This window comes from Drosophila hydei, unplaced genomic scaffold (genome assembly GCF_003285905.1).
Source record: "Drosophila hydei strain 15085-1641.00,03,60 unplaced genomic scaffold, DhydRS2 tig00000060-arrow-pilon, whole genome shotgun sequence".
In the NCBI taxonomy this organism is placed as follows: domain Eukaryota; kingdom Metazoa; phylum Arthropoda; class Insecta; order Diptera; family Drosophilidae; genus Drosophila; species Drosophila hydei.
In genome coordinates, this window is record NW_022045656.1 from 5,809,945 (window position 1) to 5,829,930 (window position 19,986).

At 41.1% G+C, this 19,986-nt stretch overlaps 4 protein-coding genes across 4 annotated transcripts; 2 read left to right on the forward strand and 2 right to left on the reverse strand.

Annotated features, from left to right (window-relative positions):
* Positions 1-7,872: 7,872 nt before the first annotated feature.
* LOC111605410 (protein telomere ends associated) lies at positions 7,873-15,783 on the reverse strand. Its single transcript, XM_023323912.2, has 13 exons — positions 15,518-15,783; positions 15,151-15,462; positions 14,785-15,093; positions 13,945-14,379; positions 13,192-13,893; positions 13,063-13,134; positions 12,938-13,003; positions 11,293-12,876; positions 10,473-11,232; positions 9,872-10,406; positions 9,655-9,810; positions 8,728-9,602; positions 7,873-8,091 (listed from the first exon to the last, which is right to left on the reverse strand). Exons 1-13 carry the CDS (start codon positions 15,610-15,612, stop codon positions 8,083-8,085), a joined length of 5,910 nt encoding a protein of 1,969 aa, XP_023179680.2. The 5' UTR covers positions 15,613-15,783; the 3' UTR covers positions 7,873-8,082.
* Positions 15,784-15,984: 201 nt separating this feature from the next.
* On the reverse strand, positions 15,985-16,773 carry LOC111605404 (mediator of RNA polymerase II transcription subunit 29). The gene has a single exon (XM_023323905.2). It carries the CDS (start codon positions 16,664-16,666, stop codon positions 16,043-16,045), a length of 624 nt encoding a protein of 207 aa, XP_023179673.1. The 5' UTR covers positions 16,667-16,773; the 3' UTR covers positions 15,985-16,042.
* Positions 16,774-16,864: 91 nt separating this feature from the next.
* Positions 16,865-17,990, forward strand: LOC111605405 (probable N-acetyltransferase san). The gene is made up of 3 exons (XM_023323906.2): positions 16,865-17,005; positions 17,120-17,443; positions 17,507-17,990. Exons 1-3 carry the CDS (start codon positions 16,998-17,000, stop codon positions 17,712-17,714), a joined length of 540 nt encoding a protein of 179 aa, XP_023179674.1. The 5' UTR covers positions 16,865-16,997; the 3' UTR covers positions 17,715-17,990.
* A 34-nt stretch (positions 17,991-18,024) lies between these two features.
* Positions 18,025-19,940, forward strand: LOC111605402 (putative gustatory receptor 47b). The gene is made up of 3 exons (XM_023323903.2): positions 18,025-19,044; positions 19,106-19,267; positions 19,554-19,940. The coding sequence occupies exons 1-3, from the start codon at positions 18,076-18,078 to the stop codon at positions 19,707-19,709; spliced, it is 1,287 nt and encodes a 428-aa protein (XP_023179671.1). The 5' UTR covers positions 18,025-18,075; the 3' UTR covers positions 19,710-19,940.
* The last annotated feature ends 46 nt before the right edge of the window (positions 19,941-19,986 follow it).

A 19,986-nucleotide genomic window follows, 5' to 3' on the forward strand; every position in this document is an offset into this window, starting at 1 on the left:
GTTTTGCTCGCTCGGCAAACGTTGCGTTTTCGAGCTTCGAATGCAGTTGTTAGCAGCAGCAGCAGCAGCAGCAGCAACAGCAACAGTTGCTCACTCCACCGAGCCACCTCCTTGGCCATCCGCCACAGACGATCGAAGCGAACGAGTAGCAACCAAATTTGTTTCATGATGACGGCAGCTACACAAAATTCACAAATACAATTACATCTACATACGCTTGTGTGTCCCATATATGAACACATACACACACACACACACACACAGAGACACATGACGCACGATCCCAATCCAAGGCTTGAGAAACTTTTTAGTCATGGACCGCTTGTTGTAGAGTCTTTGTTGTTGTTGTTGTTGTTCCCATCGCGCAGTTGGCTTGGCAGCGGAGCTGCGGCAACGCGTTGCATGCCTCCCGTGTACGCGCGAGCATGCAACACGCTGTGTTTGTTGTTGTTTTCGTGCCTCGCCCCGCCGTCTTGCAAGCAATTGACATTTGTCGATGACGATGACGACGACGACGCGGATGACCGTGTGACAGGGGCAACTAATACAAATGGCTCAGAGTTCAATCCACGTGGGCGTGTTTATTCAAGTGAAAGTCATGCGCTTCTGAAATGAAGGCATATGATTTAAATATATAACATTTTCAATTATTCAAAAATGTAATTAAAATATATATTATTTGCAATTAAATATATTATATTTAAATATATTATATTTTTAATTATTCACATATATATTTTAAATATATATTTTTTATTCAATTAATAAATATATTAAATTTACAATTATTTAAAAATATAATTTATATATATATATTATTTTCAATTATTCAAAAATGTAATTGAAATATATATTATTTGCAATTATGCAGAAATATAATTTAAATATATGTATATATTTATTTTCAATTATTATTAAGACTTATAATCTAATTATATATTTTGAATATTTCAAAAACATAAATTAAATAAAAATATAAAATATAATAATTTTCTATTATTCAAAAATATAATTTAAATATATATTATTTCAATTATCAAATATATTAAATTTACAATTATTTAAAAATATAATTTATATATATATATATATATATATATATATATATATATATATATATATATATTATTTTCAATTATTCAAAAATGTAATTTAAATATATATTATTTGCAATTATTAAATATATTACATTTTCAATTATTTAAAAATATTATTTATATATATATATATTATTTTCAATTATTCAGAAATATTTTAATATGTAATATATATTTATTATATGCAATTAAATATTATATTAACTCTCAAGCAGCATAGGCAACTAGCTACACTGTTCTTCCGCTACTCGCTACTCTTTTATACTATGCAAAACTGTTATACTACGACTGTTATACTGTGGAATCAGCATATATTTGCTCAATATCTACGTCAAGTAGTCTTCGCTGAAACTTCTAGCATAGATTTGATTCACATAAGAGTCCAACCAACTATCATTGAAGGCATAAAGACTCTTGAGCTTTAAATTTTAAGTCTATATATTAATATCTCTATGGAGATGGCCGAACTTATGTCTCTAATGTCAATTCTTATTACAATTATTAAATAAAGCGAATTCCAGTAGAGTAGAGCATAAATAAAATTATAGCATTGCAATTTATTTGAACGATTTTTATTTTAACTTTTATAAATTTTATAGGCTTTAGATCATGTTTTTGTTGTTTAAAATGAATCAATAATTTAAAGGGTCACACCATATGTGAGCAGCTATCTTTCCTTTTATAGATTATTCTTCGTTCAACTTCGCTTTGCCTGCAAAATATACAACAATTGTTATACAAATATCTTAGATCATAGATGAAATTCTTGTCAGATTGTCAAAGTGAGCAAAACTCTAAGTGAAGCTGCCTAGAAATAGTCAACTAGTGTATGACTCAAGTTTGTTAACTTAAGAATAATTTGAAAATAATACAAATGAAATTCAAAATAATTTTTAAATATTATATAAAAATCAAAACAAAATATATGTCTTAGACGAAACATGAGAGCAGCAGTCTATAGTAGAGACTGCTGATGATGATAGAATCTGCTGACATTTTCTTAGTTAAAATGTGTTAAGCACGTAACCCTGATGCAGATACCTATATGTTTAGGTAGTAATAATAATTCTTAAAGAAATCTCAGAACACAGCAGTTAAACAGACTATAAACTATTCAAATTGCTTAGCTCTCAACCTAGCAGGCAGCTCAATGCAGGCACGTGAACTAAAGGGAAAGATCTTTCCTTCAATTCGATCTAAAAATGGAACTACTAACTACATATTAAATACCAACTCCAGCAGCTACCTTTGATGGGAAAAAAATTCACTTGAAGTCATAAAAACTTTTCACTTGATTAGAAATAATCAACAAAGTATGAGCTCAATCCAGGCAAAGTTTCAAAAAATATCAGCTAAATTTATTTAACTTGCTTTCATCATAGATTCTATTCAATATACGTTCATATCTTCAACTAGTTCTGCTTAAGTCTCCTCCTAGCCCACTTTCACCTGATGTATTCGTATTGATGTAATTGCTTGAAAAATGTTTGAAAGCAAACATATAGAAATGAATTTATAATTTGCTCTATTGAGCAGCCATTGAATTCTTTCGCTTGATGGAAGCCTTGAATCATCTTCCATTTGGCCAACACCATTGCTGGCTGGCATTGTTTTTGCTTATCGTTGGCTGTCATCTGGCCCAAGGCAGAGGCCCCCAGTTGCTGCCTGCCCCTGCAGCTGTCATTGCCTTATGATGATTTTCTGTCATCTGCAGCGACTGGGAGCTGTTAGCTGTGAGATGGGCACTGGGAACTGGGAACTGGGAACTGGGCACGTCAATGAGTAGATCAATCAAAAACGCCGTCAGCAGAGGCAGCAGGAGCATTAAATGCCAGGCAATAATGACCAATCGGAAGAATCTTAAATGCATCATCACGTTTAGCGCAGTATCCGGTCGTTTGGCTCGAACTGCGACTGGACGTCCTTACCCAATGTGGCCAGCGCGATAAGAGAAACAGAAATTAATTTCAAAAAATTTCATGTTCGGCATTTGCTTGGGTTTCTTTTTGTCTCCACGCAGCTCCTTACATGTTCGTTTCGCAGAAGCCAAAGCCACAGCCACAGCCACAGCCAAAGCCAAAGCCATGGCCAGTCAATTTTCAATTTTGCTGTTGCAGTTGCTGCTGCTGCTGCTGCTGCTGTTGCAGTTGCTGCTGCAGTTGCTTTTCGTGCCATTGGAGCTCGTCGTCCAGCAGCCGCTGCCAATTGGCTTGTGCCTGCTCATTGAGCCGTTTGCGGTTGATATGCGTTATTAGCCCTAGGAATGAGCCATGTGCATTGCGCAGAATTTGCTCTAGGATTTCAGTGTTGTTGGGGTCAGCAAATGCATATCATCCGCACTTCACATACATCTCCGACCTGCAAGTGTTTGGCAAATTTAATTAAAATTTCATTGCCCAGGCTGCCCCTGTTTGGCCGCTAATGGCAAGAGCACAGCCATTCACACACCCGAATTTAATACCCAAACCCATTTCTATTGCCGAGTGGCACACCCACTGGCCGTATCCACTCCCTGCTGGCCCCTGGCCCGCTTGATGCCATGACGATTAGATTTTATTAAAAAGCCAAATATGCACAATTATTATGCTACGCCAACCACTTGACAGTCATGAGTCCATGAGCCTTAATATATACGAGATGTGCCGCACCCTGCCCAGCTGGCCGACAGCACCAGACGCCCAACCGCCCAACCGCCCTTCCGCCCTTCCGCCCGACCATTAACATTAACAATACCCCTCGGCTGTCTGTCGCTGTTGTCTGCGGTGTCCTGGCTTCGCACAATTCGCTTATTTGCTTTTTAATAAAACAGGTGCTCGACCTTCAACGTTGACGGCGCGTAAATGAGGGGCGGGCCATGGGCGAGGGCTGAGTGGGGGTTGATATTGCCCATTCAGAGCGCCCTCCTTCCTGGCTGAAACATACGCTTTGTGTGCGTATGTCCTTGCTATCTTTTATCATTTAATTTCGCATTCAAACGTTTCGCACCCTCAGCATCATCAAAAGGATGCAGAAAGGATCACGCACACAGGACACAGTCAAAGTCATGCCACTGCCTCTGCTGCTGCCTCTGCCGCTGCCCCAGCTTTTGGGAAATGCGTGCGGTCGTCACTCGACCCTGGCAATGTTGTCATTTTTCATTTTGCGCAGCGCCCCCGAAAAATTTGTATATGTCGAAAAGTCCAACATTCCGAGCAGGACCAGAATCATCATCATCATCGTCATCATCATGCACAACTTAATCATTATCAGCATCAGCATCAGCATCAGCAACTTCGACTTTGCCAGCAGCATCTTGATGCTGATGATCCGGCAATTAGGCCAAGCGTAAAGCGTGCGCAACTATTGAAGAGCACGCCCTGGCCCTGGCCCTGGCCAGGAGCAAGGACCAAGACATTGATGTTTGCCAGCAAAGGACGAGCGAGTCGAGGGGTTGTTGCTTGTTTGCCAGCTTGGTTCGTTGGCTGACTGGCTGGCTGGCTGGCTGGTTGCCTGCTCGTTCGGTTGGCTGTGCGTGTCTTCCAAATCGTTTTGTGATTGCTAAAAGCTGTCGTTGGACTTTATTGGTTTCTTGCCACAAGATTTCATCTGCACTGAGAGAAAACCTGAGCAAGTGAAAATGGCAAGGCTGTATAGGTAGGTAATTGTAAGAGAGCAGACTATATTGTCTAAAGGACCATGTTAACAAAAAGACTATCTAAAGCTAAGCAAACATAAATTCTTATCAAATTCTTTTTGTTTTTCAAACGTGATTTGATATTAAAGTCGTTATAGAGTAGGTTTCATATATGCATTTTTAAGCTAGTCCCAATTTAACTCGCTTAAATGGCTTTGCATACGATTGTCAGCCGAATTAAGTAAGAGTCGGGAGTGCTCGACTCGTATATACCGCGAAAGCTTCGTTGCTTCGGCTCTTAGCTGAATTGGCGAGATATTCAGAAAGGTTATGCAGTCTATATACATATATATATATATATATATATATATATATATATATATATATATATATATATATATATATATACATATATTTATTTATTTATTTATTTATTTATTTATTTATTTCTACATGCTTTTTGCTTATTTTCGAAAAATTCTTTATAACAAATTTAATAATAAAATAATAAAATATCTAAAATAAAAAAAAAACGAAACTTAACTTTAATAATTTGAGTATAATAAAAATCAGCGATGATTTAAAAAAAAACATATGAATGAAAGAAGAATATCCCATGGGCCTCTTATAAGATTCAAGCGGATTCCATCTAGATGAACTCGGTTGTTAAGCCTCATCAAGTATGTACACAATCGGAACTAGGGAATAATCTCTAATAATCTCTAAAAATTTTGTGCTGCACATTTTAAGATTTCAATAAGTTGCCATTGCCATTTCGCGCAGTGTAACGGCGTGCGTATAGTGAGAGTATTTTGGACTATCATTTCTATTATCAAAAGTCATTGACACCCTTTTATTTATTTTTACATTTATTGTATTTCTGCCTCATACATTTATCTGAGCGATAATCGCTTACATGCCACTTGTGCGGCAGGGTGGGGGATGTTGCAAGGGCAGGAGCAGGAGCAGGAGCAGGAGCAGGAGCAGGAGCAGCAGCAGTAGCTGAAGCTGAACTCAGGCAAGGGAAATGAGAACAAAGCCGTGAAATAAGGATTAATGGTGTACACGATTATTTGTGCCTGGCGACAGACAGTCGGACAGACAGACAAACATATTAAAAAGTACAATACGAAAACTGTCGCGAGGGCGGCACAGGCACAGGAATGGGCATAGAAGGAAGATGCGGATGAGGATGAGGACATAAGGACGCCAGAACGCAGGCAGTGCGCGCATATTCATGGCATGGCATAGGTCGAATTTAATAAAACGTCCCTGCGCGGCAACATCTCGACTGCGAGTGTGCACTTGCCTGATTCCTAGCAGGGGCGACCGAGTGGGGGGTGCTTGGGTGGTTGGGCTGTTTTGTTGTTGTCAGGATTTCGCCACGCTTCTGGTTGGCTGAGTGTTTTTTTTTTGGTTGTGCTGCGCACAATTGTTTTTGCAGCTTGGGGTTTCCTTTATTTGGATGATGAAGAATTTATTTGAAAATTAAGAAGACAAATTATTTAATTTCGACTTTATGAGCTTTTCCCTCATACCACAGGCCAGCTGCTGGCTTAAGGCAAGTGCTTTAATCTACAGAAATCAGCGACCACTTCTCGGACTCGTACGAAGTTCTTGGAAAAGGGTTTCGACTGGGCGGCAACACGGCGTCGGCCATTTTGTGCCATTTGATAGGGCTAAGAGCTGAACGCGTTTTGCATTTTATGCCCCGTTCTTGGTAATAAACACGCAGCAAACGCGAACGCAAATGCTATGCGGAAAGGGTTATGGGGCGCTGGGCCTCTTGGACTCTTGGCACGAGCACGTCAGAAACTTAATTTCGTTTAGTTTTATGTACATTTCATTAAGCAAAAAATTTCTAGCGACGCGACAGACCACGGGCCATGCCAATGGCTCGAGCTCTGGCTGTGGCGCTGGCTCTGGCACTGTTATACAATGTATGCCACAATTGTGACCCTGCGACCCCGTGTCCCGAACGTTGAGAAGGACTTGGACTTGAGCGAAGGGACAATCAAGATAAATAGCAAGCGGAATTTTTATTGCCGAAAGGATACGAGTGAAAATAAAGAACAACAAAAAGGCAGCTTATAGTTAGTTACAACAACCACAACAAAAAGAGTTGAAAGTGTTGACGTGACGGCGACTATGTCCTCGGGACCTCGTACTCCCTTACACACACACGCACACACGTTCATATATATACACACTTGAACACATGGGCAACTACCCCGCACACCTTTATATGGAAAATTGTCAGCATGTTTTGTATTTTCCAAATTTATTGCCACTTTATTGCAACATTTTGTAGACGGGCAGACCATAGATTATCTCGTCATTTAGAGCCTAATATGCACCAGAGGCAGCCGCAATATGATTTATCACCGACCAACCGATATATGATCGCCTGTGTATATTTGTTTACGGATGCCACAGAGAGTCTCTGCTTGGCCTTTGCCTCGCTGCCCCAGCCCTTGCTAGTGCCGCTCCAGCTGCGAAGCGCAACATTTTTAATTACACTTTTTACAAGAAAATTAAATGGCAACATGTCATCGCTAATTAAATTGTTCTTCTTTCGTTTGTTAGTTTATTGTCATCCTGTCTGCTATGTGGAAAGGCTTGTGCTAGATAGTAGCGTTGATAGGGTTTAGGGAACACACATTTATCAAAATGAGTTTTATTACATTAATATGTGTTCAACTGATGAGAACATCACTTGACATTATACAAATAGAGCTGAATTTATTACATTTACATATTTTACATATATAAATGTTGCCAAGTCAATTTCAACTTTTGATACAATTGATAAACTTAATTATAACTGAATTTTTAGTTTCATGCTGAGGAAGACATTTTTCCAGAACATTCAAATTACGCGCTTTTTATTTAACCTAACCTCACTTTAACAGGAGGCATAACAATTGCAAAGCAACTCTGCAAAAGCCTCTAACTTGCAGCTCTGGGCTTGCCAATTTGAGTGGCAAATTGTTAAAAACACCTAGTATTTTTTGATTTAGTATTTTTTCCGCCAGAGCTGTCAAACCTTCTGAGCTGCAATTCAAACTCGACGCACTAAACTAAAAAAAAAAAAACAAGATATATAATTGCTTTACACAAATTTTAATAATTTAATAAGTATAAAAAGTATAAAAACGCTTGGATTGCTCTGTTTAATGCTTCACACGTGCAACACCTTTCAACAAATTTAACATGTTTACCAATTTATACAAACATTTTGTTTTGTATATATTAATTTTATAATTGCCAAAATCGGCCAAATAAATTTGAGATAAACATACTTTCTGCTAAGGACTGTTGTATACGCTTGAAATGGCAACCGAACGCAGACTTTGCTCTTCACAAATAATATCACCGCCTCTGAAAAGAAAGAAACAAACATATAGAAGGCAACAAAATATAAATAATATAATTTATTTTACAAAATAGCTAAATATTAGGGTGTAGCAACAAAAATTTCAATTTCTTCATACGCTCCAGTATTTCAGGCCGTATCGCAGTCTGTACATCACATTTGGGCTTTATTTTATCCCTCTCCCGTTTACAGATGACTCTGCAGACGGCCCACTCGCGCGTCTCGTTCTCAAACTCCAGGCGGAAGTAGGCGAAAGGAGTTGCTACTCGCATAAAGGTGCACAAGACGCGAGTACGCAAATCCTCAGTGGAATTCGGACGCAACTGTTGGCGACAGTTATAGATGAATTCGTCGACATCTCGCAACAAATAGTCCAGATCGGCCCGCAAGCTGGCCGTACAATGCGAGAACAACGCATGCAGCAACGGACCGTAGACGTTGCAGTGCCTCCCATTAACACAGATCAATGCCTGTTGGTACGGGCTGCCCACGGACAGGCTATTGATGTGATACCTGCTAATTTGAGCAGTCGTCAGCGAGCTGAAGGAAAGGTATCGTTCCAAAGATCGGTACACAATGCGCTCGTGTCTCGCAGCCCTATCATTATTATTGCTATCACTAACTTGGTCTACAACATTTACCTTGCGCTGATTAACGAATTGTGCATCCAGCAAATGTTGCAACTCCGACGACTCCATCAACGTGTTGTCGGTGGCGAGCGCTTGAGACGCAGTAACGGCATTTCGCGATTCGGGATGATTCTGCAACTGCTCCTCTTGGTTGGAGGTCGCAGCCTCTTCTTGATTTTGCACATTCTGCATCATTTGTACGGCATATGGCTCAATGCGAACCACAGCTGCAAGCGGCAAGGGTCGAAATTCGTGCCTCAGCTGTGGCACATTGTCAGCCATTAGACGTGGCCTTTTTCGAGCCTGGCTTTTGGTTGCTGGCATTTGTTTCTTGTTCGCAACGGGTTTGTCTGGCACAGCTAGAGCGGGCTTGACATTCGTATCAATTGTTTCTTCAGTCTGCGCAGATGGTAATTGATTCTCCGCAGGCACCCACATATTGTTGGGGGGCGTCTCCACCTCATCGTCTAGCCGATGCACGCCTGCCAGTATATTTTTATATATGTCTTCCTCTGTAGGAGCTGAGCTGGCTGGACAGGCAGAAGGCGGCGCGTTGTCAATGATTGAATCCATTATGTCAAAACAAGCTAAGTCTTCGGTTGCTTGTTTCTCCTCCTCAGTGTCCAGATTAATGACTTGTTCCTCAGAGGGTATAAGTTCGCAATCGAAGTTTTCGCTGGAATTGTTGCTATTAATAGAGAAACGCATCATGTTGAGAAACTGGATAGGCTCCTCCTTGACGGGAACTGATAGACCACTCTGATTGAGTGGATCCTTTTGGGTCTCCGCTGCTTGCGAGGCGGGATACACACTTTCCATGTCCACAAAACAAGGTGGCCGTAGAGACACATTAAGTTGTGTGGGTGGACATTCAGATGCCTGCAATACTATTGAAACGATGTAAATATTAATTAACACATGATTTTAGATCAATCATACTGTCGTTAGCATCCAAGTCTGGCATGGCTGTAGTCCCTTCTGTCGTTGAAGCAGGCGCAGTGGGACTTGTTGCATTGCTCTGTTCTTCCTGTTCCTGTGAGCTTTGGGATGATATGGACTCGACGGTAGCTTGGCTCTCATTCATGCAGAGCGGTACTAAAAACAGAAGATGAGCTTTAATTCATATGAACCGCACTTTAAGACATTCACAGCTCACATGTGGAAGGTGGACTTATTTCATCTATTGGTACATGATCTGTAAAATTGATTGAATGGGCCAGCTCCTCTGTTATGTGTGGCACTTCATACAGCCACTGATCCCGCGACCAGCACATGGCATAGAACTTGTTAGCCTCATCGAACAGATCTTGAAAGTTTTCGATTGCCTGGCCAGTGCGTGCATGGTAAATGCGTTCCACAATTTCGTCAAAATTTGTGAAACGGAAAAGATCTGAGCTATGCAGCATCTTGGGTGACAGTTGGCTCAAATCAAGTGCGTTCAGTTGAACGCCTTTCTTCCGCAGCAGCTGAGGCAGCAGTTGCAGTTTCACATAAAAGTTAACCGGCCAGTTGCCCCTGTTCAGTACGAAGTAATAGCACAAATGCAAAATGTTCTCATCCTCATACAACGCTGTGCCTCCATATATATTTGTATACATCTTAAACTCCGAGAGGCTCAAATGCGAGAGCACGCGCCAAATTGTGTTCTTAAGGCCACGACTTGTGCAGAGCAGGTATCTAATGTTGTGCACCTAAAATAACAAATAGTATTATCGGTTATTAAGTTAACCATAATTCTTAAACTTAAGTCTGTTTACCTCGTCGGTTTGAGCAAAGAATTCCTCCACTGCAGTCAATGCACTGGAAGGCACTCTGACCAAGGCAGATTGTGTAGGATTGCATCCTTTAAATATTTCATTCAGATGCCGAACTTCTACCATTTCATTGACTGCGTTAGTCGCCGTTGCAACTTCTTGAGCTCTGTTCAGCGCAGTTGGCGCTGCAGTTTTTTTCAGTGCAGTTCCAGATGTTATTATGTTGGATGTTGACGCGCTACTAGTATTATTCTCTGGTTCACTAGTAGCTGTTTTGGCCACTTCCACTTCCACACTATTAGTTTTGCTTGTCTCGGTACTTGCAGTTGTTACTGATATTTTGCTTGAAGCTTGAGCTGCGCTTATTGCCTCTTTACTTGCCAGGCCGCCCATCTTTGAAGCTGGATTTGTTATAGTTTCTGCTGCTTCTTCAATTGTTGTAGTAGTCGTTGTTGTTGTGACTGTTCTAGATATGGATAATCTTGCTGTGCTTATATGTTTTTTTGAACCAGATTCCGCAATCTCTTTGGCACGTGCAGTCGCTTCTGCTGCAGAGCCTTTCTCCTCAGCCAGAACTCTTTCAGGTACAGACGCGCCCACCAAGCTTTCCCGTGCAGTTTCCAAGTGTTGTTTCAGCTCAGAGTGTTGCTTGTCAACAAAATGTTTTACCAACAGTTCGCGCTTCTTCGTACACTGCGTTCGAAGCTCTATATAAGACCTCAAGTTGTATGGCGTGTACCTAACAACATTTGACCTAGCCATGCTGCAAGTTTTAAAAATAACCTTGTTTATCGATTTGGTAAAAAAATATAAGAAATCTTACTTTTCAAGCTCTGTTTTCCTAGCTGCATACAAAGCAGCTGAGTCCTCAATGCTTTCACTACGCTCCGTTGGCTGACTGCATTCGGACGTTGGTGGGTTTGCTGGTAGTTGGAGCAATTTGGCTTTTAGAAGAGCCGGACAAGACTTGAAGTTGCATTTGTACTTATCGCGAACCTCCGGAGTGCGATAGAAAGCATCGTAGTAGGCGAGCATGCAATCATGGACTGTAGCTTTTGCATACTGCGGTTCCTCTTGCATTTGCCGGGCAATCTCATCCAAGTTTAAAATGTTGGAGAATATATTAAACGAGACGGGGTACTTAATGTCAGTGTTCGGTTGCGCCTCGACCAACGCCTGCTGCTCTACATTTGACTCTGCAACCGGACTAACACTGGTTGCACCACTTGAGTCACTGGTATGGACATCACTTGAGTTCCTTGTATGATCTTCAGCACACGCTGAAACCGTATCTGACGATGTTGCGGGTGTTTGCTGTGAAGGCTCAGGGCTGCACTGCACGGCGAATTGATTCAATTTCTGTTGCAGTTCGGCTGGTGCGGCATTGAAATTATAGTTACACAATTGGCGAGCACGCGGATCGATGTAGAATGAGTGATAGAAGCGCCGCAACAATATTAGATCATAACGCTCATCGTTTAGTATTTTTTCAACCTTTTGCTTATTTTTCGAATAGGAATTCGCCAGCTCAATCCGTACAGTATCATAGTTAATGTAACGCTTAAAGGTTTGAACCGATACAGGAAATTCATAGGTGTTGCCTCGTAAAGTTATTAGAATTCGTTCGCTTTGCACCAAAGCGTTATTAATGTTCCTTTGATTCGCATTGCAGTCAATATCGAGTGTTTCAGGCATTGTTTCGGATTGCTCCTTTGGCTGAGACTCTTTCACCTCGGAGTGCCGTAAAGCGAGCTCGTTTTGTTCGCTTTCTATTACACCGGACTGTAGCAACTCAGTTGCTGAGCTACCAGCGGGCAGCTGAAGCAGCTTCTCACGAAGTTTACCCGGACATGGTTTAAATTCATATGCAAACTTTTCCCGTATTTGTGGTTTCGTATAGAAAGCAATGTAGTATTCCAGGGCACACTCATCTTCCGATTTGTCTTTATACTCCTCGCAACCCTTCATGCTTTGTACAATCTCCTCTAGGTTCATAATGTTTCGCTCAAAAATTTTGAATGTAACAGGTAGCCTTTGCATCAATTCATCGAGCTTCTCCTGCTCTAGCTTCTTGTTGGCCAAGGCAAGTTCGTTTGCTGCGTCGTCCATCTGCTTCATGGCTTTCTCATCCAGCGGCACAGCATATTCTAATAGCTTCTCCAATAGCTCAGCACTTACATTCGCAAACCGATATTCGTATAAGCTGCGAGTGCTTGGACGCACATAGAACGAACGATAATATCTTTTCAGTATCTTCTGGCACTGAGGATGCTGAGAACTTGTCGTCATAACTGCCAACTGGGCCTCGTCCTGTGTGACGCGCAGTAGCAATGGCCTGAGGAGTTCTTCGTGGTTGATACAGCGCATAAATGTGTCAAATGAAACAGGAAACTTAAAGACACCAGCGCTGTAATAACAGGAGTACTAATTAATTATAGGTCGAAGAGAAAGATATATTATTTTCATACCTGCCCAGATTCTCCACAACATCAAGTTCGCAGTCGGAGGTACCAATTTCACACCTTTCTACAATACTGTAATTTGTTTGACTAATTAAGAAACACACTTTCTTATATTATGTATTTGAAATTACCTAATGCTTGTGTTTATGCTGGGCACTGCTTCCTCTTCAGCTGCCACAACTTGACATCGCTCAGCCAATGCCCTGTAATTGAATATTCATTAGGCATTTACTTGACATATTACAACAAGATTTGCTTACGTTGTTTCGCCTACAGGTTTAGCCAGCTGCATTAATGAATCCCTTAGCTCAAGTGGAGCTGCATTGAAATGACATTTGAATTGCATTCGTATTCTCTGCTCGGTATAAAACAAATAGTAAAAGCGCTTCATTAACTGCTCATCGGATGGATATTCGTTAGCTGTTCCCACTCGCATACCGTACGCATTGGCCAGTTGTTCAAGAAGTTCCTCATAATTTATATACTTCACGAATGTTTCGAAACTAATCAAGAACTCATAACTTTTGCCCTCAATTGTTATTATTTTACATTCAGCAGTACTTGAAATATTACTCTCATCGTCTCTTGAGACGACGTCGACCAATAGTTCATCTTCATCAGGCAGAGATAGTAATTTGTCACGTATTCTACCCGGACAGGGTCTCACTTGGTATTCGAACCGTTCACGTATTTGTGGATCTCTATAGAATCTATTGTAGTATTCCAGAGCACATTCATCTTCAGTTCTGTCTTTGAACTCTTCGCAAGTCAGCATCTGTTGGACAATGTCGTCCAGGTTTCTGATGTAGCGTTTGAATAACTTAAACCCAATAGGTGGTAAACATTCAGACAGTTTTACCGGTGAAGCTTTACTAGGTGGCAAATTCCCTGGCAGTTTCTCCTCTCCAGGCGACACCACCTCCAGTAAATTCTCCTCTTCAGTTTTAGCGGGAGATTGAAGTCTGAAAATGTACTATTAGTAGCCATAGATTTTGAACTCTTTGGACTCTTACTCTTTATCTTCCTCTGCCACTACATCGACTAATTCAGCTTGTAAAGTTGGCTGAGTAATATCATATTGGTATGAAGCCACGCGTTGTCCCCGATCCTTCATTTGGAGCAAAGTCTTTCTATCCTCTTGGTTGGGCAAGGCAAGTATGCGATCTCTGATTGCTGTTGTACAGGGCGCTATTAGATATGAATATTTCTCGCGGATTTCGGGCTTTAGATAGAAGGCAAGGTAATATTCAAAAGCAGAGTCTTCGAATCCTTTGTAAGAATATTCCGGATCATTCAACTTTAGCATCCACACAATATCAAATATATTGATAATGAATTTTTCGAATTCGCTGAAGCTGACAATTGACGAAAGCTCGGAAGTCTTTTCAACTAAATGTTTGCCCCGTGGACTTTCAGGTGATACTTGGGCTTCATGATGGCGCGACTTGCTGCAAGTAAAACAGCGATGCGTTAAATTTATATTTAAGCAGGAATGATCTAGTCGGTAGTGCCCGACTAGAAGATACCTCAATCGTCAAAGCAAACATCTGTTGCAAACGTTCGAGCTGTCATGCATACAATGTTGTTCAGAAAGGCGCCTACGTAGTAAATTTGGGATCTTTAGTCTCCATTATCCTCAATACAAAATATATAATGTTTTGTATATAACAGTGATATATAGAGATGTATACACGCTAGTATATTTTAAATCTGAAGTCCCTAGATTTGTTAATCATTCGGACAGGCAGACAGAGACTGAATGGACTCAGCTCATCGTCCTTACAGGATTGGCCACGCCTTATTCTGTCGGTTACATTAAGTATTAAATGCAGATGTAGACAGACGCTTCTTACTTTGACTTCCTCTGCATGGTGTTCACAGCTAGCTTATCCAATGGGACGCCCATTTTAAATAGCTGCTGCCTTAGTGCTACTGGCGCCAATTCAAATTTACATTTTTCCATGTGGCGCCGGCTCGGATTGATGTAGAACGAGTTATAGTACTTGCGCAAAAGCTTTTGGCACACAGCCTTATTTTGTAAGATTTCTGCTCTCTTCGCCTTATCCTTGGTCTCCTTGCGTACAATCATGTTGAGAACTTCGTCCTTATCGATGTAACGCTTAAACGTGGCTAACGAAACGGGAAACAGGAAGCGACCACATCTGTACATAGCAAATATGGTAAATATGACATATTTGTTGAGCCATTCGTTCACTCACTTGTTTACTGTGACCTCGTAGCCATCTTCGGTTGGAGCTCGAGCATTATCACTCGATTCTTCAGTCGTCTCTGGCGAACTAGCCGAGCTGATTTGCAGTAACTTCTGCTTGACGCGCAGTGGACAAGATCTCAGCTTGTATTCGTATTTCGTTCGTACTGTGGGCTCACTGTAGAATGCATTGTAATACCAGAGCGCGCACTCATCCAGTGATTTGCTCGCGAAGCCGGGTTCGTTGCACTGTATCTGAAATGCTATGTCCGGCAAGTTTTCCACTACTTTGCTAAATACATTGAATGGAACTGGAGGAACACTGCAAGGCAAATATATTTACGGTTGAAATTATATTAATTTTCAATATGATTTACCTATTTGTGTTTTTTTTCTTTGTTAACCAGTTGCGCATCTGCTCGGTCGCCTTAGGATCACATTTCATGTTCTTCTTCTTACGTATACTAGTCATTATTTGTAAGTTATTGGCATGAACGCATTTAATATGTTAAATTGCTATACACAAATAAATATTCGCGGTATTTCCGCAAAGGCAAGCCTCAGTGTATCCGCGGTGTGACCAAGTGTGTAGAAAATAAATAATAATAAGTGACAAATTGAACAATGTGTACGTGCCTGCTTGTTTTCTAGTTCTATGACAAAATTCATAGATGGCGCTTTTCATACTGCGAGTAGCAATATTTAAAGAAAATTATCCAAAACTGGTGTTTTTTATGAAAACAATCAATGAATGCAAATATGAGAATATCATTTTATTTACTCAATGCAACGTAGCATAATATCAATAATGCTCTTTGCTTTAATATAGAATCTAATGTTTCCTAGGTATTTGCCTTAAAACTAATTCAATTATAATCAAAAAAATAATCGTACTATAATTATCAATCGGCCTGAGATATATTTTGCGCCGCACTGATCAGTGTGTCGTGGATATCCTTTGCCGACTGAACATGGACACGAACTGTGTTCAAGTAAGTGGGATATGGAATGGGCCCAGCGGGATTGTCCTGCATAAAGTTGTCCATTCGCATGGCAGTCACAGCTCCGGGGAGATAATGCTGGGACGACGTCAACTGCTGCATGCACTGGATCGCCGTTTTGAGATGCAATTCCATTTGGTCACAGCACGCATAGAAATCTTCCAAGTGCTTGTCAAATCGGGGCACATGCCCATGGCCGCCTGTATCCCGTTTAAGGTTGTCAGCCAAATTGTTTTGCTGCAGCGTAAAGGCACTGGAACGAATAGTTAGGAACATAGACTCTCGTAGAGGTCCTAACAGGCTCTTTACTCTCGATATGTTGTCCAGCTTTTCTGCTTGTTGTTGTTGTTGTTGTTGCTGCTGTTGTTGTTGCTGCTGCTGCTGCTGTTGCTGATGCTGCTGCTGCATTGGCACTGGGCCGGGTGGCCCGGTGGGCATCATAGGCTGAGGCGACGATTGCATCATGGGCGAGACTTGCATCATAGAGGGCCCAGACATTTGCATCATATTCATATTTGGATTCATTTTGCGTATGAAATTAAACTCATCTAAACTCACTATTTTCACAATAGACTTAGCAGAATACGACTCTGTCTGTTCTTAGTTATCGATTATACACCCTGTGACGAAATTTCTAACAAACAAATCGTTTGGTATTTTTCGATATTGGTCTTACTTCTAAATCACTTTAGCAGCTGTTTTCTGTTGTCGATAACAAATATATCTGCTATCGATGACAGCGTTAAAATAATTTATCAAGATAGTACCCTCTTTATTCTAATTTAACAAATTATTCTACAAAAATTGAAGCGCAAAGCGCATTGTTAAAGTATAAATAATATTGTGAACATATAATATGACTAGGTAAGTGAACTATGTTCTGTGTCATAAAAAGCACAGCCAAAGGCGCCGAAACCCTAACCTAAAAAAATGTACGAGAAACAAATGTATCATCGTGTGGTCGAACTTTTATTTCAGGTCCAGCATCGAATTGGGCGATGTTACGCCACATAACATAAAGCAACTGAAGAAGCTCAATACGGTTGTCTTTCCCGTCTCCTACAATGATAAATTCTACGTCGACGTACTGGAAGCCGGCGAATTGGCCAAGCTCGCCTACTACAACGACATTGTTGTGGGCGCCGTCTGCTGTCGCATCGATACCACGGACAATAAACGACGTCTCTACATCATGACACTTGGTTGCCTATCGCCGTACCGTCGTCTGGGCATTGGCACTATTATGTTCGAGCATATACTAAACTATGCCGAAAAGGATGGCAACTTCGATAGCATCTTTCTGTGAGTGGTTACAAAATGTGTGCTGCTCTCCTTTATTGTATCTCCTTACACCTTCCTTGGCAGGCACGTGCAAATCAACAACGATGGCGCCATTGAGTTCTATAAGAAGTTTGGCTTTGAGATCGTCGACACCAAAGAGCAATACTACAAACGCATTGAGCCAGCGGATGCGCATGTCTTGCAGAAGGCGCTGCGACGCAAGAAACCCGATTCACATAATCATGCATTTAGCAATGGAGCTGTGGGTGATAAGAAGGAACGTCGAACCTGAAGATGGGGTACTTGTGACATGTAGCCCCATCACCATCCACATTCAAGGACAACCAGAAAAACTTATTTAGTTTAAAAAATTTCATATTTGAATAAAATCCTAGAGTTAAACAAAATCTGCTCAGTAAACAACAAAAACAACAACAACAACAGAAACAACAACAACCAGAACAACTAGAAGTAAAATGCGCTTTAGATAGAGGACATATGTAATGTACGTAAGCGTAAAGGCGCTAAATAAACCCCAACTGGCAAAATATGTTTTCAATTAAGCAAACGCGATCTTATCAAATAGCAATTAACTGGGCCTAATCGTTTAGGGCCGTGTGGCAATAGCCAGGTGGCTTCAGTTACTTGACGGCATGCAGCAACCGAGCACACAGCGAGGCGATGGCTTCGTCTATTGCTACGATAGCCTGTACAGGCTGCTCTTCTATTCGGGCATCCTCACATTTCGGCTGCACAGTCAGAGCGAGGGTGGACCCAAATCAACACGGCTCCGAGTTCTCTATGCACTAGCTGCGCGCGTTAGCCTGCTGGGTGGATTTGTGGGCGGCGTTTACGTGAAGCTGAGTGATCCACAAATGTCGCAGGCCATGTTCAGTCGCCTCTCGCCGCTGGTTAAGATCATCTTCACCTGGGAATGCATCTCGTGCATTTTGACCTACCTGGAGCACTGCATATCCCTGGATGTGAATCGCACTAGGCACATTGGCTTGCTGGCTAGCATGCAACTGCTGGACACACAAATCTCAGCCGAGTTCACGCATGTTCAATGGCGCTATCATCGCACGCGCTCCAAGTTCTGGTACGGTTCGATGACGGTGCTCTGCATGTATGTGGCGACATCGCTGGCGCTGATGTTCGATACGACGCACTGCAGCTGCGGCTACGTGTCGACCATACTCATTGCTAGCAGTTATTCGATGCTGACCTCCATGCTGGGCACGGTGGGCTTCATGCACATTGCCCTAATGGACTACTTGCGCATACGCTACCGTCTCATCATGAAGCTGGTGGAGCAGCAGTACCAGAAGGCAACCGAGGCCAATTCGCATGATGAGCTGCTGCAGCACATGGATCACCTGTTTAAATTTACCAAGCGCTGCTCCCAGTTGTTGGACGTGATGAACGGTGTGTGCGGCTACGTTAGCGGCGCTGGCGTCTTCTACGACTTTGCGCACATGACGTGCTTTGTGTACATGCTCTGCCAGAAGGTTCTCCACTTGGAGGCCTGGGACACACAGTATACATTTATATCGTTGCATCTGATGGCGCACATCTATAAATTACTTATGATTAGCACCTACGGCTACCTGCTGCAGCGTGAGGTAAAACTGATTCTCTCTTAACTGGGCTAAATCAAATGCCAAATATTCTGATCCTCTCCAGAAACGCAACTGTCTCCAACTGCTCAGCAACTTTGCCAATAACTTCGGCAACCCCGCAACGCTTAAAAAGGCAGTCGAATCCTTTCAGCTCTGGCGCATGCACAATAACCATTCGGCTCGAATTGGCTCCAGTTTTCCCTGCAACATATCGCTGATCTATTTGGTAAGCCTCTAGCTACATTGTGTATACACATAATCAGTTAAGAAAGTGAATACATAGCAACATATCCCCAAGCTACTTGATATGAGCCTAGCCTCATGTGTATAAACATGTAACCAACAGATTCATTTTATGTACTCATTAAAATCTTCAATTTACTTTAATGGATTTTTAATTTATGTAAACATTAATTCCAATTGCTTTTATATTTGTGTAGTTAAGTTAGATACTTTCAACAAATAATTCATTTAAATTGTATTTGCTATATACGCAATATATTATATTTCAGATATTAAACGCATTGGCTAATTATGTAATTGTTCTCGTACAATTGCTCTTTCAACTACAGCTTAAGGACAAACAAGGTAAAGCAATTCAAATACCCAAGGATGTGGAGCTATTGAAGCCTATTGGCCAAAACACCCATCTTAATAGTAGAATATAATTTAAAAGAAAACTATGAGCCACTTTTCTTTAATTAGTAGTTACTATTTTAGGAAAATGAAAATATTTGTTTGAAATATTGCCGTTAGGGCTTTTAATTGTTGTTGTAAATGCAGTGTGACAATGCAGTTGCATACAGGATAAAGGCACAAAATTTTAGTTAAGATCACCTATTTTTGCCTACATTTAGTATATGCACACAAAAATACTGAAATCGAATACGCTATAGCTTCATTGTTGTTGTTTTCATCTTTGCATCATTTAAAGTGTCAATTTAT

What these genes read in the sequence shown, in the direction of transcription:
- LOC111605410 (XM_023323912.2), bottom strand. Translation starts at nt 15,612, where the DNA reads ATGACTAGTATACGTAAGAAGAAGAACATGAAATGTGATCCTAAGGCG. An exon ending in AAGAAAAAAAACACAAATAG is followed by an intron (nt 15,463 to 15,517) that starts GTAAATCATATT and finishes TTTGCCTTGCAG; the next exon opens with TGTTCCTCCAGTTCCATTCA. An exon ending in AGGAAAACAGAGCTTGAAAA is followed by an intron (nt 11,233 to 11,292) that starts GTAAGATTTCTT and finishes TAAAACTTGCAG; the next exon opens with CATGGCTAGGTCAAATGTTG.
- LOC111605404 (XM_023323905.2), bottom strand. Translation starts at nt 16,666, where the DNA reads ATGAATCCAAATATGAATATGATGCAAATGTCTGGGCCCTCTATGATG.
- LOC111605405 (XM_023323906.2), top strand. An exon ending in AACTTCGATAGCATCTTTCT is followed by an intron (nt 17,444 to 17,506) that starts GTGAGTGGTTAC and finishes CTTCCTTGGCAG; the next exon opens with GCACGTGCAAATCAACAACG.
- LOC111605402 (XM_023323903.2), top strand. Translation starts at nt 18,076, where the DNA reads ATGCAGCAACCGAGCACACAGCGAGGCGATGGCTTCGTCTATTGCTAC. An exon ending in GCTACCTGCTGCAGCGTGAG is followed by an intron (nt 19,045 to 19,105) that starts GTAAAACTGATT and finishes GATCCTCTCCAG; the next exon opens with AAACGCAACTGTCTCCAACT. An exon ending in ACATATCGCTGATCTATTTG is followed by an intron (nt 19,268 to 19,553) that starts GTAAGCCTCTAG and finishes ATTATATTTCAG; the next exon opens with ATATTAAACGCATTGGCTAA.